At 39.0% G+C, this 25,564-nt stretch overlaps 1 protein-coding gene across 3 annotated transcripts in view; it reads left to right on the forward strand.

The window, feature by feature from the left end:
- Positions 1-25,564, forward strand: part of ACER3 (alkaline ceramidase 3) — a 182,309-nt gene that overhangs the window by 143,304 nt on the left and 13,441 nt on the right. For all 3 annotated transcript variants that reach the window (XM_021062556.1, XM_021062554.1, XM_021062555.1), the window contains 3 exons: positions 3,154-3,212; positions 13,235-13,336; positions 15,725-15,829. In XM_021062556.1, coding sequence (XP_020918215.1) covers positions 3,154-3,212; positions 13,235-13,336; positions 15,725-15,829 — 266 coding nt within the window. The remainder of the gene's footprint in view (positions 1-3,153; positions 3,213-13,234; positions 13,337-15,724; positions 15,830-25,564) is intronic.

Genomic DNA, 25,564 nt, shown 5'->3' on the forward strand with positions numbered 1-25,564 from the left:
ATTAAAAGTATTCAGTTCATCAGAAATTATGATAATTTAAAATTTGTATCTTTAATATTTATATATCTCAAAATATATAATAAATGGCTGAACTAGAAGGGAAAAAAATCTGTAATCTTAGGTGATTTTAATATGTAACTCAGCAATTCATAGAAGATACAGAAGACTTAAATAACATGATTAGCAGTTTGTGTCTTACATTTATAAAAATTGACCATATACTTGCTTATTCAAAGTTTTAAATTCCAAAAGGATGGTAATCTGAATATAATTTCTCAGTATAATGCAATTATGTTGGAATTTAATATAGTTTAAATAGCACATGGATCAAAGAAATCAGAAATTGGAAAATATTTTGAAGTGAATCATTGAAAATAAATACACATTTAAAACTTGGATTCAGCAAAATTAATATTTGGAGGGAAATTGTCTAGCCTTGAATAATGTGTGTACCAAGAAAAAAAAAAAGCTTAAAAAGGAGAGGCTTAGCATATATTTCAAGAAGTGAAAGATAAAAGAAAAAAAGAATACAATAGAAAACAGTATACTATCAGGAGTTGGCATTGTGGTGCAGTGGAAACGCATCTGACTAATATCCCTGAGGGCGCAGGTTCAATCCCTGGCCTTGCTCAGTGGGTTAGGATCTGGCGTTGCTGTGAGCTGTGGTGTAGGTCGAAGATGTGGCTTGGATCCCACATTACTGTGGCTGTGGTGTAGGCCAGCAGCTGTAGCTCTGGTTCGACCCCTAGCCTGGGAATTTCCATATGCCCTGGGTGCAGCCCTAGAAAATAAGAGAGTCAAAATAGTAGTAAACCTTGAGGAAGAAGGGGTATAGGACTTAAGAAGGGTATGTGGTTGATTTTTATATCCTGCCAAAGTGTAGTTTTTTGACCAACAAAGCTATTTGTTTTGGTTGGTGTTTTTTTCATTGTTGTTTGTTTGTTTGTCTTTTGTCTTTTTGAGGGCCACACCTGTGGCATATGGAGATTCCCAGGCTAGGGGTCTAATCGGAGTTGTAGCTGCTGGCCAACGCCACAGCCACAGCAACACCAGATCCAATCTGAGCCATGTCTGTGACCTACACTACAGCTCACAGAAATGCCAGATCCTTAACCCACTGAGCAAGGCCAGGGATCGAACCCACAACCTCTGGTTCATAGTCGGATTCGTTTCCACTGCGACACAATGGGAACTCCCAAAGCTATTTGTTTTGTGATAACCATCAAACTATTTTTGTTTTGAGCACTTTATGTATGTGTTATATTTAAATTTCAGAAGTTTTTTTAAAGTTAAAAAAAAGGAGCAATTAAATAAGAAAATGACAGACAACTGAAAGAAGAAATAGGTTTGAACAATAGAGGACATCAAATGGCTGGTGAACGTAATATACAATGTTCATCCTGTAGCCAGGGACATACATATTAAAACCATATACACTGAAAAATATTTAGAAGTCTGATTATATCATGTGTTGATGAGTATATAGCACGAAAGAAACACTCATACACATTGTCAGAGTAAATGCTGGTATAACCACTTTGGACAACAGTTTGGCCTTTTTTGTAATTTTGATAATAATATACCCTCCTAGCCTGCAATTACATTCTTAGATACATGCCGTGGAAACACTTGTGTGTGTATGCCCTGGAATATGTGAATAAGTATGTTCATAGCAGTGAAACCTGGAAATAACCCAAAAATGTCGATCAACACGAGAATGGGTAAATAAATGTGGTATTTGTTTTCAGTTAAATAGTGTGTTAAATCAAAAAGAAATTAACTATGGCTACATACAAAACATAACTGATTTTTAAAAGACAAGACAAAAACAGATGTGTGCAACATTATTCTATATACATGAAAATTTTAAAAACAACTCTTTAGGAGACCAGTTTGAGTTAGTAAATATGTAGAGAAAAGCAAGAGAGGAGTTCCGGCTGTGGTGCGGTGGGTTAAGGATCCAGTGTTGCTGCTGCTATGGTGTAGGTCACAGCAGCAGCTCAAATTCAATCCCTGGCCCGGGAACTTCCATATGCCACAGATGTGGCCAAAAATATATATCTTTCAAAAGAGTGGTTTCCTCTAGAAATAAGGTAGTGAGTTGAACTGGGAAGAGGTATGTCTTTTGACCTGAATGGTACTTTCCCAGCTATTGTCTTTATGAGTATTTGTTAAGCTGTGCATTTGTATTCTATGCAGTTATCTTGAATTTATATTTCACACTTTTAAAAGTTAAATTTTCCTACTTGGTTCAGGTTTCCAGGTAGTAGTACCTGTCCCGTGCTCAATATAAAAGAGAAAGAGGTTAGTTGTTGGAGCCAAGCCTAGGAAGATGTGGGAGCATATATAATAAAGAACACAGGGGAATAGATTAACCTCAGTCAAGAAGAAATGGCCACCTCTTTCTTTGGAAACTAGGAATGGGAGAAAGACTGCAGAGAGAAGATACATATGGAATGCAGAAACTCTTAGGAGGAGAATTTAAAAGAGTTCAGGAGTTCCTGTTGTGGCTCAGCAGTAACAAACCCAAATGGTATCCATGAGGATGTGAGTTTGATCCTTGGCTTCGCTCTGGGGGTTAAGGATCCAGTGTTGCAGTGAGCTGTGGTGTAGGTCATAAACATGGCTCGGATCCCGCATTGCTGTGGCTGTGGTATAGGCCGGCAGCTGCAGCTCCAATTCCACCACTAGTCTGGGAAATTCCATATGTAGAGGATTTGGCCCTAAAAAGAATAAATGAATGAATGAATAAAGGAATTCAGATTTTTACTGTTATAAGATGGAAAGTAGAATCATTTGCTGAAAGTGACACTAATGAGAAGGGAAGGATCTCTAGGGAGTATGACGCAACAATGCTGCATTTGTTCAGGGTTCAGCAGCTATTTAAAGCTTCATGTAACCATTCACAATTAAAATTGATATGGGACTTCTGATATTGGTTATTCATAGGCAGGCTCTTTCCTCAAAGGTTAGTATGACTCTTAATTATATAGTTACACATTTTTTTTTTTAAGAAAGATTGTCTTCTTTAAAATGTAATGAAAGGTAATAAATGTTTACATTTAACTAGGAGGGCTATTTTTGTAGGCAAAATACACTTCCTTTGCCAAAAAATAGTGACTTTACTAACTTGGTTTCTCCTTTCTTCCTCAGGTCATGTATGGAATGTTGGTCTTCACATTAGTAGTTCGGTCTATTTATATCGTTACATGGTAAGTGGTGTGGATCTTCCCCAGAACGCACTCAGGTGATAAATCTCCAGCCTGAATGGAAGTAACATATAAAATCCAACTCCAGCAAGGAAACTGATAGAAAACTATATCCCAGCAGTGATTATGGTGTATTACAAGGAATACTAATTCTTTAAGCAAGTTGTGAACAGGCATCATGTGAAAACAAGCATTCCAAAATGAAAAAATTGAGGAAAGCTGTGTAGATGGCCTCCTTTTGAATGTGTGTGTGTGTGTGTGTGTATATATATATATATATATAGTACATGAGTGTATTAAAGACCTTGAAAAATCCTACAGTAGCAAAGAAAATAACTGTGTTTATGTTTCTCAAACCACTTGGCTAAGTAACCCTTTTTGCAGAACACCTGTCAGGGAAGACTGTTAGTGTCACAGAGAAATAGTACTCCAGAAAGATCATTTAGGAGATAGGCATAATCACTATAGTGTTTATGAAGAATAAAATAAGGAATATTTCTTTTGGGGAAGGGGCATCCCAAGTTAATTTTCTTTTCATTTCTTTTATCTTTATTAAAATTTTTTATTGAAGTATATAGTTGATTTGCAATGTGTTAGTTTCAGGTATACAGCAAAATGATCCACTTTTATATATATGTGTATGTGTGTATTCTTTTTCGGATTCTTTTCCCTTATAGGTCATTACAAAATAGTGAGTATAGTTCCCTATGCTATACTGTAGCTCCTTGTTGATTATCTGTTTTATGTATAGTGGTGTGTATATTATTAATCTCAAACTCCTAATTTATCCCTCCCCTCTCCTTCACCTTTGGTAACCATGTAGCAGGTACCCAATAAGTAAATAGTATGATTTACCAGTTTATTCCTGTTTTTTTCTTTTTTAATTAAAGCTTTTGTTTTGAGGTAATTGTAGAAGTATGTGCATTTATAAGATATAATAGGAGTTCCCGTCATGGCGCAGTGGAAATGAATCCAACCAGGAACCATGAGGTTGCGGTTCTATCCCTGGCCTCACTCAGTGGGTTAAGGATCCAGCATTGCCACGAACTGTAGTGTAGGTCCCAGATGCGGCTCAGATCTGGTGTTGCTGTGGCTGTAGCGTAGGCTGGCAGCAACAGCTCTGATTAGACCCCTAGCCTGGAAACCTCCATATGCCGCAGGTGCAGCCCTGAAAAGACAAAAAGACAAAAAGAAAAAAAAAAAAAGAAGTAATAGAGATCATCTGTACCCTTTACCAGTTCCCTCCAGTGATAACATCTTGCAAAACTATAGTACAATATCACAATCGGGATTTGACATTGGCAGAGTCAAGATACAGAAGAAAGACAACACAGGAGCCACACCCACTTCCCTCCCACCCTGTCCCCTCACCTCCCATCCGAAACCACTGGCAACCACTAATCTCCCCTTCATTTCTCTAATTTTTTCAAGAGTGTTATTAAATGGAGTCATACAGTATACATAACCTTTGGGATTGGCCTTTTACATTCAGCATAATTCACTGGGCGTTAGTACACATTGTTGAGTGTATCAGTCATTCATCCCTTTCTGTTGTGATACTCCCAACATCCCCTGATACGCATCTCATGATAAGGATGTACCACAATTTAATCATTCATCTGTTGAATGACATCTGGATTATTTCCCTATTTTTACTGTTTCAGTAAAGCTACTATGAACATTAGTTCACGGGTTTTCATGAGAATATAAGTTTTCATTTCCCTGGAATAAATTCCCAGAGTTGACTTGCTTGGTTGTGTGATAATTGTATGTCTGGTTCTCGTCAGAACTGCCAAGCTGTGTTCCAGAGTAGCTCTGCCTTTTTACATTCCCATGAGCAGTGTATGTGCAGCCTAGTTTCTCTGCATCCTGGTCAGCATTTGGTGTTGTCACTTTTTATTTTAGCCATTTTTGCAGGTATGCACTGATATCTCACTGTGGTTTTAATTTTCATTTCCCTAATGTCTAATGATGTGGAACATATTTTCATGTGCTTATTTGTCATCTGTATATCCTGCCCCCTCTCAGGGCTGTTATACCGCAGAGCAAAGAGGAGGCTCCACTCAACATCCCGTGTAGGCTCTGGTCACCACAACAGTCACACACTCTATCAGAGGGATAACAGCCAGCACACACTGAAGAAAGACATGGCAAGCATCCATGCTAAAAAGAGCCCTTACTCCAAAAATATTAGATTCATGCAGGCTATATCCCACATAAAAACATCCCTTTAACACCACAGTAGATAACTTTTTCTCCTAAATTCATAGAGTCAGAGACATAAAAGTAATATGAAGAAGCAGAGGAACTATTCCCAATTAAAAGAACAAGAGACGAGTTCCTTCTGTGGTGCAGTGGGTTAAGGATTCAGCATTGCCACAGCTGTGGCCTAGGTTGCAGCTGAGGCTCGGATTTGATCCCTGGCCTGGGAACTTCCATATGCTGTTGGTGCAGCCAAAAAAGAAAAGTGGAAAATTAAAGAATAAAAGAACAAGAGAATCCCCCTGAAGGAGGTAATAAAAAAAATACTGAAAGAGGGATTCTCGTTCTGGCTCAGTGGGATCAGGATCTGAAATAGTCTCCCTGAGGATGTGGGGTTGATCCCTGGCCTTGCTCAGTGGGTTAAGGATCCAGTGTTGCCACAGCTGTGGTGCAGGTCACAGATAATGGCTTGGATCCAGTGCTTCTGTGGCTGTGGTGTAGGCCTCAGCTGCAGCTCTGAATCAAGCCCAAGAACTTCCATATGCCACAGGTGTGGCCATAAAAGAAAAAAAAAACAAAACTGAAGGAATGGAGGAAATGACCTGGAAGATAGAATAATGGAAATCACACAATCAGAACAGCAGACAGAAAGACAAATGAATAAAAAATGACTGCAATATGTGAGACCTATGGGATAATATAAAAGTGAGCCAATCTATGCATAATAGGGATCCCAGAAGGAGAAGAAAGAGAAAGGGGGATTGAAAATGTATTTGAAGAACTTACAGCCGAAAACATCTCAAACCTAAAGAAGGAAACAGGAACAGGAATCACAGAGGGTCCCAAACACGATGAACCCAAACAGACCTACACCACGACATGTTACAATTAAAATGCCAAAAGCTAAAGGGGATTTTAAAGCCACCAAACAAAGAGAAAAACAAAGAGTGAGTTAGTTACAAGGGAATCATAAAGCTGTAAACTGATTTCTCTACAGAAACATTGCAGGGCAGAAGGGAGTAGGTGGCAGAATGTGTTCAAAGTCCTGAGAGGGAAAAGCCTGCAACCTAGGATATGCTTCCCAGAAAGATTATCATTTAGCATAGAAGGAGAAAGATTTTCTCAGACAAAAACTAAAAGAATGCAACAGCAATACTAAACCTAACCTAACAGAAATATTGAAAGGTCTTCTCAAAATAGAAAAGCAAGAATCTATAGGAGAGAGAAAATCACAATTGGAAAATAAATCACTTAAACCAGTACACAGATTTGGGGGGGAGAGAGGTGAAAGAGATAACTGCAGACAACAGCAGAAAGATAAACATGAAGATGCAAAGGACATCAGAATCATAAAATGTGGGGAAAGGGAGTAAGAAAACGTAGATTTTTCAGGAATTCCCATCGTGGCTCAGTGGAAACGAATCTGACCAGCATTCATGAGGACTCAGGTTCGATCCCTGGTCTTGCTCAGTGGGTTAAGGATCTGGTGTTGCCGTGAGCTGTGGTGTAGGTTGCAGATGCATCTACTGCTGTGAGCTGCACAACAGTTGTGTCATAGGCCTCAGTTGCAGCTCTGATTCGACCCCCAGCCCAGGAATTTTCATATGCCTCAGCTGCAGTGTAGGCCACAGACATGGCTCAGATATGGCATTGCTGGTGTATGGGCTGGTGGCTACAAGTCCAATTTGACCCCTAGGCTGGGAACTTCCATGTGCCTCGGGTACGGCCCTAAAAAAGACAAAAGGAAGGAAGAAAGAAGGAAAAAGCAAGAGGCTGAAGACGAATGAACTAATGAAGTATTCAACTTCAGTAATTAGAAAACAGATCAAAGAGAAATGAAGACTGATACTAATAAAAAGCAGAAATTATTGGGAAAAAAAACCCAGGGTTACAATACTGAAGATGATAATTTTGTTTCCTCCGAAACCTTACTAAATGTGTAGCAAAGGAATATATTTATGAAGCATAAATCCACAAGGAGAAGACTCAATAAAATTTTAGTAACTAGAGAGTAGATGGATTACTGCTAATGCCTTAACTAACCCACAAAAGCCAAATTCTAAGCCAAGACCCTCCAGTTTACATCAGAATTTTCTAAAGTATCAGGCATTAGCAGCAGCAGGCAGTTTGACAATGGAGATCAAGGAGGGATCTAAAATAAATAGGATTATTTAAAAGTTTTAAGAAACCATTAAATGCTTAGACCCCCTTCACCCAACTCCATGCTCTGGAATAACTTCAGAAGTCTGCAGTTTTTTTCTCAGGAAAGGTGAACAGTGTCTCTAGATTGGATTTTGCCAGGCACAGTTGAACATATGAATACCAGACTGAAATCAGGGAAACTGGGTGACCTTATGCTTTCTGAATGCTGAATGCAAAGACTTCTAGGCAGAATACTGAAATAATCTTCTGATAGGAAATATGAGGAGTTCCCATCGTGGTTCAGTGGTTAACGAATCCGACTAGGAACTATGAGAATGTGGGTTCGATCTCTAGCCTCACTCAGTGGGTTAAGGATTTGGTGTTGCCGTGAGCTGTGGTGGAGATTGCAGATGCAGCTTGGATCCCATGTTGCTGTGGCTGTGGTGTGGGCCAGCAGCTACAGCTCCGATTAGACCCCCAGCCTGGGAACTTCCATATGCCGCGAGTGCGGCCCTAAAAAGACAAAAAAAAAAAAGAAAGAAATATGAGCAGCTAAAAAACCCTGAAGATACTGATATTGGGAATTTCCTAACAATTGGCCAAAAAAATAAGCCAACTATGAAGGTTACTAATCTAAAGGCCTCAGTCGTGTGCTTAGAACTTGTGGTCACCTTTTTTAGTTTCCTGCTGTTTTAAGAATGAGGAGACACTAAGAGTTCCCATCGTGGCTCAATGGAAATGAATCTGACTAGCGTCCATGAAGACACAGGTTCAATCCCTGGCCTGGCTCAGTGGGTTAAGGATCTGACGTTGCCATGAGTTGTGGTGTGGGTTGCAGATGTAGCTCGGATCTGGCATTGCTGTCGCTGTGGTATAGGCTGGCAGTGACAGCTGTGATTCAACCCCTAGCCTGAGAACCTCCATATACCGCAAGTACAGCCCGAAAAAGACCAAAAAAAAAAAAAAAAGAATGAAGAGACACTGCCATATATGATGACTATATCCAAAACAAATAATAAGGGGAAAAAGTTACCTTAGAATAAGCAACTCTACATGAAGAAAAAAACAACACAATAACAAATATCATTAATTCATTAATAAATATATACTCTTTAAAGATGTGGTTGATCAAAATAAGAGAAAGCCAAAAAGGAAGAAGACATAGGATATAAGACATAGGAAGTCCAACACAGAGAGAGGTGAAGGCAGTTGCCAAGGTGAAGGTGAAGGGAATGGATTGCTCGTGTAATAGCTACACTCTCTAGTCAGGCAGCCGATCCAGAATGAAGCAGTGTGACTCCAGACACAGATAGAAGAGGGACTTCTGTATTATATGCTCCTGACCTGATAATACAGGTAGTCTGTGCCCAGGATCCTATCTGTACTTAGCTTGGACCATGTACTGATGAAGTTCTCACTCTCTCCTACGTGCCCTGCTACCTGGATAACCAAAGACATTCGTGTCACCCCACAGAGGAATTTTGCTTTGAACTACCTCTGAGAGCCGCAGATTGGCCTTGGTAAGTAAGCGTAGAAGCAGAAAATAGAGCTTATCCCACTCCCACTGATCATATCCCTGTCACATGGCAGCACCTGGCCCACACTGCAGCCCTGCCAGATGCCCTCACTGTGCTGAGCCCTGTGTTTCCTGGGACTCATTCTTGCCTCCCTCAAACAGAGCGATGATGAATTCTGAAAAGCTGAAGACATACTATGACTCTCCTAAGAACATTCTTCAGACAGTGGCAATAATGTCCTTTCCATGCATAGCTAGGTTTGTGCTTTCCTGATGGTTTTTAAATTAATCACATTTTTCATTCATTACATGCAAATATTTGTAGTTAAAATAACAAAATATTTGAGAATATCTATTATTTACCACATTTCAAAAGGAGAAAAACCACATGATGATAGCAGTGAGTTTAGAGAAAGTATTCTATAAAATTCAGCAGCTATTTATGATCTAAAAAAAAAAAAAACCAAAATAAAACCCTTTACAAACTTTATTTTTTTCCTTTTTAGGGCCACACCCATGGCATACGGAAGTTCCCAGACTAGGGGTCTAATCAGAGCTACAGCTGTCAGCTACACCACAGCCACAGCAGCATGGGATCTGAGCCACTTTTGTGACCTATATCACAGCTCGTGGCAACGCCAGATCCTTGAGTAGGGCCAGGGATCAAACCACATCCTCATGAATACTAGTTGGATTCATCTCCACTGAGCCATGATGGGAACTCCCTAAAACCCTTTACAAACTTAATAGAAGGGGGACTTTCTTAACCTGTAAACTACAGCCTGTAACACATTTACTCATGAAATGTTATAAAAAGTTATCTTTAAAATGAAGAATAAAATAAGGATAGACATTGTCACCACTTCTTTTCAACATTCTACTGGTGGAAGTCCTATCCAGCATAGTATTTGCAAATGACATGATCATGTGCAGAAAATATCGAAGGACATGTACCAAAACCACTAGAAGCAGTAAGTAGAATTTAGCTAGGTCATAATATTCAGACCAGTATTCAGAAATCATATTTCTGTATACTAGCATCAGACAATCAGAAAATGAAATTTTTGGAAGTGTAATTTAAAATAGGATCAAAAACATCAAATATTTAAGGATTAAATTTAGCAAATATATGCTAAATTTAAGCCCCTGTATATTGGAAACTGCAGCAAACTTTTTTTTTTTTTTGCTGAGTGAATTAAAGAAGACCTAAATAAATAGATGTATCATTTTCATGGATTAGAAAACTTTAGTTTTGGAGTTCCCTGATGGCTCAATGGGTTAAGGATCTGGTGTTGCTGCTGCTGTAGCGCGGGTTCGATCCCTGGCCCTGGAACTTCCACATGCCATGGGTGTAGCCAAAAACATGCGCACATCTGCACACACACAAAAAAACTTAAGATATCAGTTCTCTCCAAATTGATCTAAAGGCTCGTTGCAATTGCAATCAAAATGTCTGTAGGCTTTCTGGTAAAAATTGAGAAACAGTTTCTGAAATTTACTTGGGAGTGCAAAAAGACCTAGAGGAGCCAAAACAATTTTGAAAAAGAACAACAAAGTTAGAGATCTTAACACTACTTGAGTTACTCTGTACTACACATCAAACAATGTATTACTGGTAAGAATGAAATATGTATTAATGGAACATCTCAGAGCAGATCCACACATCTATACAGACCTGATTTTAAGTAAACATTTTAAGGCAATTCTGATAGGAAAGGATAATCTTTTCAAAAAATTGTGCTGAAAACGCTGGATATTCTTATATTCTTATTTTTAAAATGAACTTAAACTCACACCGTTACTATTTAAGTGAATCATATCCCTACGTGTAAAAGCTAAAATTATAAAACTTCTGGAAGAAAACATAGAAATCTTTGCAGTCTTTGGATAGTCAATCAGTTATTAGATAGGACAGAAAAAGCACAAACTATGATGAATAGTAGATAAATTGAACATCACAATAAACTTTTGGGAGTTCCCTGGTGGTCTAGAGGTTAAGACTTTCATCGCTGTGGCCCAGGTTCAGTCCCTGGTCTGGTAACTGAGATTCCCCCATCAAGTTGCTGCACACTCAGCCAAAAATAAATAAATACATAACTTTTGTTCTTCAAAAGACACTTAAGAAAATGAAAGGAATATTTGCAGCATCATGGATGGACCTAGAGATTATCATACTAAGAGAAGTAAATCAGAAAGAGAAAGACAAATATCATATAACATCACTTATATGTGAAATCTAAAATATACAAATGGGAGTTCCCGTCGTGGCGCAGTGGTTAACGAATCCGACTAGGAACCATGAGGTTGCGGGTTCGATCCCTGCCCTTGCTCAGTGGGTTAACGATCCAGCGTTGCCGTGAGCTGTGGTGTAGGTTGCAGACACGGCTCGGATCCTGCGTTGCTGTGGCTCTGGCGTAGGCCGGTGGCTACAGCTCCGATTCAACCCTTAGCCTGGGAACCTCCATATGCCGAGGGAGCGGCCCAAGAAATAGCAACAACAACAACAACAAAAGACAAAAGAAAAAGTCAAAAAAAAATATATACAAATGAACTTACTTACAAAAGAGGAACAGACTCGCAGGCATAGAAAACAAATTTATGGTTACGAAAGGGGAAAGAGGGTTGGAAGTGGGATAAATTAGGAGTTTGGGATTAGCAGGTACAAACTATTATATATAAACTAGGTAAACAGTAAGGTCCTACTGTATAGCACAGGGAAGTGTATTGAATAGCATAATAAAAGTATGAATCTATAATGTATATTATTTTTCATATGTATAACCAAATCACTTTGCTGTACATGAGAAACTAACAGAACATTATATATCAACTCTATAGCAATAAAAAAAATTTTTTTAATCCACAAAAAGAAAAAGGAAAATCACAGACTTGGAGAAAATGTTTGCAAAGTATATGTTCATTAAATACAGTATCAAAGAAGACATTTGGATAACAAATAAGCACATGAAAAGATGCTCAGTAACATTATTAGGGAATGCACCTGAAAACCACAATAAGTTACCCCTACATGCTTACAAGGACAGCTGAGATGAGAAGATTGATGTCATACCAAATGTTGGTGAGGATTTGGAACAAAAACCGTTCATACACTGCGGTAGAAATGTAAAATACAATCACTTAGTAAAACAGTTTAGCATTGTCTTAAAAAGTTTAGCATTCACCAGTCAGACAATTCTGCTATTTTTCTCCTAGCTTTTTACCCAAGAGGAATGAAAGCGTATGTCCATAAAAAGACTTATTTCTGAATGTTCACAGCTGCTTTTGTTTTTTTATATTTGTTACAACAAAAAAATCAGAAACACAAATATCCACCAACATGTCAACAGATAAGTAAATTGTGGTATATCTACATAGTGGAACACTACTCAGCAGTAAAAGGAAATGAATATTGATGCATCTAACAACGTGGACGAGTTTCAAAATAATTATGCCAAGTGAAAGAAGCCATACAGCAAAGAGAATATGCTTTATTATTCCCTTTATATAACATTCTGAAAAATTTATAAACTGAGCTTTTGGATGTGATGGATAGAGCTGTAAAAAATACATTAGTGGAATTCCATGGTGTCCTAGAGGTTAAGGTTCTGGCATTGTCACTGCTGTGGCTCACTGCTGTGGCTTGGGTTCAGTCCCTGGCCTGGGAACTTCCTCATGACATGGGTGCAGCCAAAAGAAAAAAAATTAGCTACGCTTGTTATTTTTAGTTACTCACCAAACTTCACTTTCCTCATTTGCAAAGTGAAGAGAGTAATACTTGCCTCACAGGGTTTATTTGAATATTTTATTCATATGTGTATGTTCATTTCTATATATTATTTGTTTATCTAATATATTGTAGTGCCTGACAGAGCAGATGACTCAGTTAATGTTAACTCTATTCCACCACTCCTCTGCCTCTTCTAAAAGATTGCTAAAGGTACTGGGGACTTTCAGATTGTCTTCTTGATACACTTAACAAAGTCCTAGTGGCATATTTTTTCTCAGTACCTTTTAGTGGCTAAATGTAATAGGCAAATGTATTAGAGAATCTAATAGGTAAATTTGCTTTTAATACTAATGAAAACCTTTCCTTCTCAGAACAGTGATGACTTCAAGCTCTGATCATGACAAGACTTGACAAAAGTTCATTTTTTTTAACCCACAGGGTTTATCCATGGCTTAGAGGACTGGGTTATACATCCTTGGGTATATTTTTAATGGGATTTTTATTATGGAACATAGATAACATCTTTTGTGACTCACTGAGGTAAGATGTATTTTCAGTCTTTGAAAAACAGTTTTGGAATCTATTAAGCAGACTGTTTCATAGGCTTAATTCATAGAATTACTAGTGCACTGAAGTGAATTTTTGCCATTGTTGAATTTAAAAAGATAGGTACAGCACAAAGTTAAATTTTTGGGAGTGCTTGTTTCAATTACCTAAAAATCTAGTCCTAAGAATATTTCATAACATCTGTAGGGATTTTTGTGTTTGTGCATCACAGTACTATATAGTTAATCAAATATTGATAGGATTTTTTGAAAGCTGCGTAATCTGCTTTAACTGAAGAACTAAGAATGATTTGTAATAAGAATATGAAATACATCTGTATAATTTTTTTCTTTTTTTTTTTTTTGTCTTCTAGGGCTGCACCCAAGGCATATGGAGGTTCCCAGGCTAGGGGTCAAATTGGAGCTGTAGCCACACCACTGGCCTACACCACAGCCATAGCAATGCCAGATCTGAGCTGTGTCTGCGACCTACACCACAGCTCACGGCAATGCCGGATCCTTAACTCACTGAGCAAATCCAGGGATCAGACCTGCTTCCTTATGGATGCTAGTGAGATTCATTTCTGCTGAGCCACAGCAGGAAATCCATGAAATACATTTATATAATTTTTTATTTTTACATACTTATTATTTTCTAAGAAAGGCAAGTATTTCTTTTACCATCTTTTCAGCAGTTGTATATTCAATAGAATTTGAATCTTAAGTCTCTGGACTCTATTCTGTCACCTAAGACACTGTCTGGGCTTCAGTTTACATAAAATGAACATGTTAAATAGGTTAACTGGAGGGTCCTTCCAACTCAAAATTCTGTGACTTAACAGTTTTGCATAATGACAAAGGAATATATTAAATGACAGAGGAATATATTAAACAGCATAGCAGAGAGGTAATCAGCAAAATTCAAACTGGGCAGTCTACGGAAAGAATGACCTGGTCTCTTCAGCAAATACATTGTAGAAGGGGGAAAAAGGGAGGAGGAAAGTATAGATTAAAAGAGACTTAAGGGAGTTCCCATTGTGGCTCAGAGGTAATGAACCCAACCAGTATCCTTGAGGACGTGGGTTTGATCCCTGGCCTTACTCAGTGGGTTGAGGATCCAGCGTTGCCGTGCTGTAAGCTGTGGTGTTGGTCACAGAAGCAACTCAGATTCTGTGTTGCTGTGGCTGTAGTGTAGGCTGGCAGCTACAACTTGGATTCGACCCCTAGCCTGGGAACAGAGCCTGTAATCTGTTAGTATGCATTGTAGGTCTCCATATGCTGAGGGTACGGCCCTAAAAAGACAAAAAGAGAGAGAGAGACTTAAAAAATATATCAACTAGACACAGTATAATTACTTTTTTTTGGATCTTGATTCAAACCAATTGTTTTTTTTTGAAAGCTTATGATCATTAACGAATATTTGATATTAAAGGATTGTTGTTAATATTTTAGTTGTGAAAATGATATTATAGTTATATTTTAAAGAGGTTTTAATCCTTTAGAGATAAAATGATACAATATCTAGGATTTTCTTCAAAATAAATGAGGGAGAAGTGGGTAAGAATTTAGGTGATGTAAGATTGACCTTAAGTTCTAGTCGTGCAGTGGAAACGAATCCGACTGGGAACCATGAGGTTGCAGGTTTGATCCCTGGCCTTCCTCAGTGGGTTAAGGATCCAGCATTGCGGTGAGCTGTGGTGTAGGTCGCAGACGCGGCTCGGATCCCGCGTTGCTGTGGCTCTGGTGTAGGCCGGTGGCTACAGCTCCGATTTGACCCCTAGCCTGGGAACCTCCATATGCCGTGGGAGCCGCGCAAGAAATGGCAAAAAGACAAAATAAATAAATAAATAAATAAATAAAGATTCACTATGAAGTGAAATAATAGATATGAAAGGACTTTATAGACTGTATAGTGCTCTTCTAAAATGATGGTTATATGTAAGGCATAGGAAAACTCATATCTAGTTTCTTGAGTGAACAGCTAAGTTAATCAGTATTTCCCAAAGTGTTTTCCAAGGAACACTTGTTCCATAAGGTGTTAATAAGATACCACCTGAAAAAGGGTCTAAAGGGTCTAACGGTGGATTAGGAGCTTACCTGTAATCTTTCAGTGTGCAGCAGTACAGGTCTCCAAGAGGACAGTAAACTTCTACTTCCTACATTTATTTTGACCACAGAGTCACTCTTCATGGAACTTCTGCTGGGAAGATTATTCCTCAAAATACTCTTTGGAAAACAATACAGCAGACTACAGCAGACATAAGGAGATAAAATAATTGTCATGTGTGAGAATGACATTTCAAAATGCTCTAAGTCTGTCAGTATTCATTGTTAAATATGAAAAATAATTGACATGCTGATTTTTTTCCCCCTCTCCACACAGGAACTTTCGAAAGAAGGTGCCACCTATCATAGGTGTTACCACTCAGTTTCATGCATGGTGGCATATTTTAACTGGCCTTGGTTCTTATCTTCACATCCTTTTCAGGTAGGAAATAGAGACTTTTTCGGCCTGGTATTAGAGTGTTTCTTTTTTTACTCTTCAAATACGATGGTGTAAATATAAATTGTCAGAGACAGAATCAGGAACTTCTGTTCCAGCTTTGCCTCTGCCACTGGGTGACCTTAGGCAAGCTATTTCCTCTTTCTGAAGCTCTGCTTTCTCATCCCTAAAGGGTGACAGCTGTAGTAACTGACCTCTGACACATGATCTACATTTTAAGTAGATCATTCATCTCCTTTTTTAGCGCAAGTAGGATTTAAACATTTCCATTTATTGTCGATCCGTATTATGTTTTGTTTATAGAGAACACATTTGGGGGGAGCGGGGAGGCAGCCAGATCCCCTGAGTGGGGACAGGGAAAGCATGAATTGGTAAAGTCCCCAGCTTAAATTTTTTTCTCCTTCCCTGAAATAAATTGGTCACCACTTTGCTTTCCTTGTTCCCCTAATAAGAATTTGTTGGAGATCAGCCATTTACAGCAAAGATGGAATCAGAATTCTCTCTGATGATCCTACTCAAATAATCCTTGTGTATTAGTCTCTCTCCCTTTACCAGGCCTTATTTTTCTTCACAGCATTTATAACCATCTATATATTTGCATGTTTACCTCCCCCCACTAGACTCTTAAGTTCCTTGAGAAAAAAAACTTTATTTTATTCACTGCTACTCTTCTAAGTGCTTAGAACAATGCTTGTCACATACTAAGCACTCAGTATATATTGTTAAATGATTTAATGAATGGATGTGTACATGTTTGTCGTCATATGCGGTAATCAGAACGTAGGCTGCGCATGGAGATCAGCTTGAAGACACAGAGACAGCTGATGCTGTAGCAAGCAAGAGCTTGGGGCAAGCTCAGAGTCTGTCTTTTATTAGGATTTTGAACAAGGGCTACGTGTCAAAGAGGCGGAGGCAAGATTCTCGAAGAGGTTAAGAGGAAACAAAACAATAATTCAAAAGCCCATAGGGAGGCAAGGTCTGTTACAGGCCTTATCAGCTCTTATCTCAGGAAGACATACACTAGCCTTTACAGCAGGCCTGTTTGTTCCCCTCCCAGGGCTCATAAACCTAACTGTCTAAAGTTCCCCTAGCATAACCTTCTTGGCATTCCAGGAAGAGTCATAGTTTTACATGACCCCTATATTCTCTTCTCTCACTCTAGCTACTCACTTTCAAGCTCAAGGCTTACGGCCTTGTTTTCTTCCACCCACATATGTTGACCTCTTTACCAGGGGATCAGGCCATGTTTCATCTCAAATTCATCTCAAGAATTGAGAAAGCTGAAATACTTGTAGAAAGAGGAAAAAAATTTTACTTTGAACCAATATGAAAATTTACTGAAGTCAAATTTTTAGAATACCTTTGCAAAATCATATTTGCATCTCACCTAGCTAGAGATCCACTAGGGAACCTGAATTATCTAAAATTTAACTACCTGAGAATTAAATAAAAAGAACTTCTGGGCAGCTAAATAATAATCACTGAATTCAGGGAGTTCCTGCTGTGGCAGTGGGTTAAAAATCCGACTGCAGCAGCTCTGGTCACTGCAAAGGTTTGACCCCCAGCCCAGCACAGTGGTTTTAAGGGTCTGGCATTTGCAGCTGCAGCTTGGATTCAGTCCCTGGCCCAGGAACTTCCATATGCCAAGAGTGCAGCAAAAAAAGAAATACCCAATTTAATAAGGTTTAAGGGAGGAGGTGCTTGAGAAAACTGAAAAATGATAGAAAAGGAGAAACAAGAATAACTGTAAAGCAAACCAAAGAATTGAAAACTTAGCACCTCAACACTGCCCAAGAAGTCCCGAGACGTAAGTTACTGCAGTGTGGTAAAATATAGCAATGAATTTTTCCTTCCCCCTGCCCTTTTCATCTACACCACAGCATATGGAATTTCCTGGGCCAGGGATGGAATCTGAGCCACAGCTGCAGCAACACCAGATATTTCACTGGGATCCAACCCTTGCTGGCCCAGAGAAAATGCTGGATCCTTAACCCACTGCACCACAGCAAGAACTCCAAATTTTTCTGATAAATACTCAAGAACAAGTAAAATTATACTTAGTATATTCTACTTTGAAAGACTAAGGTTTCTTTCCACTTTTCCCTCCCTTTTCCACTTTCTCCTTTCCGTCTTTTTTTTTTCTTTCTTTCACTTTCTCCTCCTTCTCTCCTGGTGTGGAAGTTCTTCAAGAAAACAGGGCAGTGAGGGGGAAGAAGTGCCATGCAGAGGTAGCAGCATGCTGAACTTCCAAGAGAATCAAGGTGATGGGGAAGGTACTGCTATGTGAGACAAGGGAGCAGGGCGATGAGGGGAAGGGATGAGGAAGGGATGGATGGAAAAGGTAGCTGGATTTAGGAAGTAAGTCACATTGAACAAATAAATTTATTAAACAATAATATATTGAGGGTAACAAAAGCCTGATTTCTCCACTGTCTTATGAAGGATTTAAAACTATAGAGAGAATGGAGTTCCCTGGTGGCACAGCAGGTTAAGGATCTGGCATTGTCACTGCTTTGGCTCAGGTCACTGCTATGGTGTGGATTCAGTTCCTGGCCCAGAAACTTTCATATGCTGTGGGCACAGGCAAAAATACATATGTATAGAAAGAGGGAAAGATAGAAGGAACTGTGAGAGGGTTGGAATTAAAGTTATTGGTATTAGGAGTTCCTAGTGTGGCTCAGCAGATTAAGAACCTGACACTGTGTTCCCGAGGACATGGGTTCAATCCCTAGCCTCATTGAGTGGGTTAAGGATCCAGCATTGCTGCAGGCTGGGGTATAGGTGGCAGATGCAGCTTGGGTCCTGCATTGCAGTGGCTATGGCGTAGGCCAGCAACTGCAGTTCCCTATTCAACCCCTAACCTGGGAACTTCCATATGCTGCAGGTGCGGCCCTTAAAAAATAAATAAATAAATAAATAAATAAATAAAAATATTTATATTAACTCAAGAGCATAGCACACACACACACACACACACACACATACATATACATACATATTCAGATACAGAAAAGTTAGGAATTCCCATTGTGACGCAGCAGAAACAAATCTGACTAGTAACCATGAGGTTGCAGGTTCAATCCCTGGCCTTGCTCAGTGGGTTAAGGATCTGGCATTGCTACAAGCTGTGGTGTAGTGCGCAGGCACGGCTCGGATCTGGGGTGGCTGTGGCTGTGGCATGGGCCAATGGCTACAGCTCTGATTAGACCCTGGCCTGGAAACCTCCATATGCTGTGGGTGCAGCCCTAAAAAGACCAAAAAAAAGAGTTAAATATGTGTGTATAAGTTATACATATGCTATATATGTATAATATGTTTACATATATATAACCTGCATGTTATGGATGTAGATTATATAAAATGTTGTGTATGTATAATATATATGTTATATATGTATACGTATTTTGTACTTATATATTCATATATTGCCTAGCTCTGTCCCCTATGAAGGCTGTAAAGCAAACATTGGTCCATTGCCAAAGCTAATATGAGTATCAAAATTAAATAGCAGGAGTTCCCATCATGGCACAGTGGAAACAGATCCAACTAGAAACCACGAAGTTGTGGGTTTGATCCCTAGCCTCACTCAATGGGTTAAAGATCCTGTGTTGCCCTGGGCTGTGGTGTAAGTGGCAGACACGGCTCGGATCCTGCGTTGCTGTGGCTGCAGTGTAGGCCGGCGACTATAGCTCCAATTTGGCCCGTAGCCTGGGAACGTCCGTATGCCACAGGTGTGGCCCTAGGAAAGAGAAAAGAGACAAGGCCAAAAAAAAAGAAAAATTAAATAGCAACAGGGAACTATATCCACTTTCTTGGGCTAGAACGTGATGGAAGATAGTGTGAGAGAAAGAATGTATACATATGTACGACTAGATCACTGTTGTCTACAGCAGAAGTTGGCATGACACTGTAAATCAACAATGTTTTATTTATTTATTTATTTTTTCTCTTTTTGCCTTTTTTTGGGCCGCTCCCGCAGCGTATGGCGGTTCCCAGGCTAGGGGTCTAATCGCAGCTGTAACCGCTGGCCTACACCACAGCCACAGCAACGCAGAATCCGAGCCACATCTGCAACCTACACCACAGTTCACGGCAACGCCAGATCCTTAACCCACTGAGCAAGGCCAGGGGGATCGAACCCACAACCTCGTGGTTCCTAGTCGGATTCGTTAACCACTGAGCCACGACGGGAACTCCAACAATATTTTAATTTTTAAAAAATTCATGGGAATGTAGGCAGCTTACATGTCCACTGACAACAAAAACAAATTGAAAAAAAGTTAAATAGCTTGTGTTTCAAATGACAGCCCATTGAATAATGTGAATGCATCTAATATAAGTAAATAAGTGAGAAGGGAAAGCTCTTCCTTAGAGAAGCATTCTGGCTAATAAGTGTAGAAGGAACAATGGAAACAGATAATCACCATTTGGCCACTACCTTATGGATAGTTGATATATATTAGTTATCAATTGAGCTCTGGCTGATGGATGAAAATTTGAGGAACACATGCTGGCCTAATTCATAACGTCTCCCCCATGAAATACTAGTACAAAGGAGGAAATAGTGACTTAGAAGTGAAGAAAACTGGCTGCAACTAACTTAACATTGTATCAGCCATTGACATTGCCCATGGTGGAGTGTGACTCCTGATACAGTGCACTGAAATGAGTTCAGCATCATTTCTGTGGTATTCCTGCCAAAACTGCATGGCCTGAATGTGGACATGAGGGAATGTTAATGGAATTATATTGAAGGTCCTTCTACAGAATGAAAGTCTTGTGCCCTTTAAGACCGTCAAGTGATGAGAGACAAGGAGACTGAAGAACTGTTTGAGTTAGAAGACGACTTTGGAGTCCTGCTGTGACACAGTGTGTTAAGAATCCAACTGCAGCATCTCAGGTTGCTGTTAAGGTGTGGATTTGATCCGTGGTCTGATGCAGGTTGCAGCTGAGACTCAGATTTAGTCCCTAGCCCAGGAACTTCCATATGCCATGGGTGTAACCATTAAAGAAAAAAAGACTCTCTTAGACATGACATGAAACCTAGACGCAGCGCTTACTTCTGGATAGGAACCTGAATCAGGAAGGAAAAGAGAAATTGTTGGGACATTCAGCAAAATTTGAATGAATTCTTAACTTTGGTGGTAGTGCTGTTTTAATGTTTTCCTGATTAGAATGATTATACTATAGTAATTTAGGAGAGTGTTCTTTTTTTGTAGTGATACACATCGGACTATTTAGTGGTGATGGGCATGACGTCATAGAATGACTATAGTATATGTAATAATATAGATACATCATGTCATAGAATGACTATAGTATACATAATAATATATATGCATCATGTCATAGAATGACTATAGTATACGTAATAATATATATGCATCATGTCATAGAATGACTGCAGAATACATATATATACACATGTAGGCATGTTTATTTGTGTTTATAAATATAAAACAAACATGATTAAATGATAGCAGTTGGGGATCTGAGATAAGGGGAAACAGGAATTCTTCATACCAATTTTATTACTTTGCTGTAAATTTGAAACTATTTTTAAATTAAAAAAACAGGAGAGGGGAAGGACAGGCCTCCAGATCATGTCTTTTTGAGGTATTTGTAGGAATAAACAACTAGAAAAATGATCCTCAAAGTAGGAGTCAGAAATGCCTTCTAAAACAATGGAATATTCATTTTTGTGAAAAAAGGGATCAAAGAACACATATATGCTTATAAATGCATAAACTCTGTAAAAGTATATAAGCTAGTAAATAGTAGTGGTCATCTGTGTGGCTGAGGGTTGAGGTAGGAGACAGACTTCCTTTTTCCTATATACCCTTTCATACTGCCTGAACTTTTTACCAAATGATTGTATTAGCTATTCAAAAAATTTTTTTAAATAAAAGAATGGGATTTTTTTTATATCCATTGAGTGAGCTATAGTAGTATTTGTATTCTGTATGCTTTAATTACAGTGAAAATGGTATGATTACACATTACTCGTCAGTGTAAATTGGTACAATCCCTTTGGAAAAGAAGTTTGATACTACATGTGTTCATGAAAGGAAAACGTTTGTTTTTTAAATCCCAGTTATTATATTCCTTGGAATTTATCCAAAAGAAACAATCTGGGAGTTCCCGTCGTGGCTCAGTGGTTAATGAATCCGACTAGGAACCATGAGGTTGTGGGTTTGATCCCTGCCCTTGCTCAGTGGGTTAAGGATCTGGCATTGCCATGAGCTGTGGTGTAGGTTGCAGACACGGCTCGGATCCCATGTTGCTGTGGCTCTGGCGTAGGCCGGTGGCTACAGCTCCAATTGGACCCCTAGCCTGGGAACCTCCATATGCGGAAGGAGTGGCCCAAGAAATGGCAAAAAGACAAAAAGAAAAAAAAAAGAAACAGTCTGGAAAAATGAAAATGTGTATGTAAACACAAAAATGTTTGTCATGATGTATTTAATGTAGCAAAACATTAACAATAATAGGAGAAAAATAAACTACCCAATAGTTGGAGGAGAATTATAAAGTAGATTTTTATGTGACCTTTATTCAATCATTTAAAATATGAATATGAAAAATTTATAGCAACATAGACATTTTGATTTTATTTTATTGTTTAGGGCCGCACCCACAGCATATGTTCCCAGGGGTTTAATTGGAGCTGTAGCTGCCAGCCTACACCACAGCCACAGCAATGCCAGATTGTTAACACACTGAGCAAGGCCAGGGATCGAACCTGCAACCTCATGGTTCCTAGTCAGATTCGTTTCCTCTGTGCCACGACAGGAACTCCTAGACATTTTTATTTTTAAGTGAAATAAATAGACTAAAAGCATATATATGTAATTATTAAACTTTTATAAAAATTTGCATGGGAACAAAGGTTAAAGTAAATACAGTGAAGCATTATGATGAGATTTTTGTGACAAGATATTGAATTAACTTTTCCTTTGTTTTTTATTAATGTTAAAATCTTTTACTCTGATTCTTTTTTAATGAGGCAGGGAAGAATAGAATATATTTTAGACATATTTCACCCTAAATAACTAAAATAAAAGAAGCTTGGATGTTTAAATTTCAGTTATATGGAAATTTGATTCTATAGGTACCTCGATGAAAGGACCATGTGAATAATAATACTTGAGGGATGATTTGAGAACTTAATATATAATGTGCCATTTAAGACTTAAGTATTGTACAAATAATTTGTTCCAAAGAGTTAACACAATAGATTAAAAATGTCTGAATTCAGATCTTTGCTCCATTACTTCATAGGTCTGTAACAATCTTGAGCCAAGTTATTTACTTGGCTCTAAGGCTCAATTTCCTGGTCTGTCAAATAAGGATAATACTGTTTATTCCATAGATTGTTGAAATGATTAAATTGAGCAGGACTTTGGTTTGTAGTTATGCCAGCCTACATTATTCAGGTGGATTTCCTGCTAAAAACAACTAAAAGTGTTGGCTAAAATATTAAATCATCAAATATTTGGCAAGATTAAAAGAAAGAAGTCACAGTCTGAAAGAAAGCAGGTGCCTAAAAAAGGAATACCACAGCTGCTTTGGGCCAGAAGAATTTTGGTCAATCCATCAAATTCAGGCTCTGATTTCATGGCCTCAGAATAAAGGGGACAAATGTCAAGGCCTAGGGCTAACCAAAGGAAAGGAGCCAAGGAAGACCCCTCCCCCCACATCAAGCTGGATGAATCAGAAGTAAACTTACTCTGTACTCTACCCTCAGATGACTGCAAAGTAAGTTGTTGTGAAACTGAGCAAAGCAAGAAATAGAAAGGAAGTGGGAAGAGGACTATGTTTCGCAGAAGTAATTGTCATCAGCCATCCTCACACGGATTTACATCCCATCTACCCAAGTCATCTGGGGGTCCTCATGCCATGAAGCTGGGTGAAAGCTGTCCTAGACCTGTAGTATCCCCCAAGTTCCTGGCAAAAGCAAATACCAGGTCTTCCTAGAGAGACGCTTCTTCACCTTGGTTTCCAAAGAACCTTCCAAGGTAGCTTTTAAGAAAACTTAGTAGCACACAGTCAACAATGATCAGGCACGTCAGAAAATAAGACACCAAAAGCAAGAACCCAACAGAAATAATATAGCAGAAAGAGACCTGTCAATATATCAGATATTAGGGTTATCAGTAATTATAAAAGTGATTTTAATTCCTGTGTTTGAAGAAATAAACTTTAAAATAACTTTAAGGATGGAGTTCCCTTGTGGCTCAGTAGGTTAAGGATCCACCATTGTCACTTCTGTGACTCTGGTTACTGCTGTGGCACATGTTTGATCCCTGGCCTGAAAACTTCATGTGCTATGGGCACAGCCAAAACTAAATTAATTAATTAATTAAATAACTTCAAGGAAAAAGAGACTTTTTCAAACAAATTTCAGAAAGAACAAAATAGAAGCTCTAGAAATGAAAAATTACAGTAGCCAATATGCAAAATTTGATGTACAAGACTAATAGATTTAGACTCAATTGAAGAGAGAATTAATGAGTTGGAGGATAGGTCAGAAAAAATTACTTAAATGCAGCAGAGATAAAAATATAGAACATACGGAAGTGAGGTTAAGAGAAATGGAAGATAAGAGATCCCTTGTTGTGCAGCAGGTTAAGGATCTGGTACTGTCATTGCAGCAACTTGAGTTGCTTCTGTGGCACAGGTTTGATCCCTGGCCCAGGAACTTCCACATGCTGTGGGCATGGCCAAAAAAAAGAGAGAGAAATGGAAGATAAAAGTGTGAGAGTCTAACATAAGTTTAATTGGAGTTCCAGAGGGTGTGTAGTGGAGGGAGGAGTGAATTTCAGTTACTAATATTATATATAAATTTACCAACCTAAAACAATCACTTTTTTTTGCTCACAATTTTGGGGGTCTTGAATTTGAAAGTGCTTAGCCAGGTAGTCCTCACATGGGGTCTCTCATGGTGTTGGTGTCTGTTGTCAACTCAGGCTGCAGTCATCTTAAGGTTCCACCTGGGATAAACGTCCAAGATGGCTCACGTACATGGGGTGTCATTTGGCACTGGCTGTCATCTGGGCACTCAGCTATGCATGATCTCTTCAACTTCAGTGTCATCAGCCTTCTTACCTGACAGATGACTTTCCTCAGGGGGAGCATCAGTTATCTCAAGAGAACTGGTTGGAAGCAGCATGGCTTTTTATAACCCAGTCTCAACTCCAGTGATGTCACTCTTACCATATTTTATTGATTAAAGTCATAGATTCTGCCTCTTGCCCAAAGGACTGTTGAAGAATCTGCAGACCGCAAACTGAAGTCTGAACAGAAGGCACTGCTCAGCTGGAGATGGTATCTGAGCTCAGAGGAAAGATCCCATTGGGGCTGGGACCCAGGCCTCTTAAGAAGGGCACTGCTGCTACTGGATCAAACTGCTGCTGCCACAGTGATGAAATGTTATTGAGATGCTGTTCAGAGGAACCCAAGCCGACAGCCCTCATGAAAACAAAACAAAAAGGAACAAGTCCCTTCCTGCTCCTCCAGCTTTGCAGTCTCTCTCGATTGTGCTAATTAGCAGAGCCTATGAGGGAGCATCTGGCAATGCAGAAATGCTGTTTGTAGTCTCAGCTCCTACGTCGCAAATGAGATGAAATATAGAAGAGTGGGTTTGAAGCTAAGATTCAGTAACTTAGTAGCTGACCCATCTGGTGAGACTAAAAGAGAAGAGGTGAAAAGTGTAAATAATCA

This window comes from Sus scrofa, chromosome 9, assembly GCF_000003025.6.
Source record: "Sus scrofa isolate TJ Tabasco breed Duroc chromosome 9, Sscrofa11.1, whole genome shotgun sequence".
Classification (NCBI taxonomy): Eukaryota; Metazoa; Chordata; class Mammalia; order Artiodactyla; family Suidae; genus Sus; species Sus scrofa.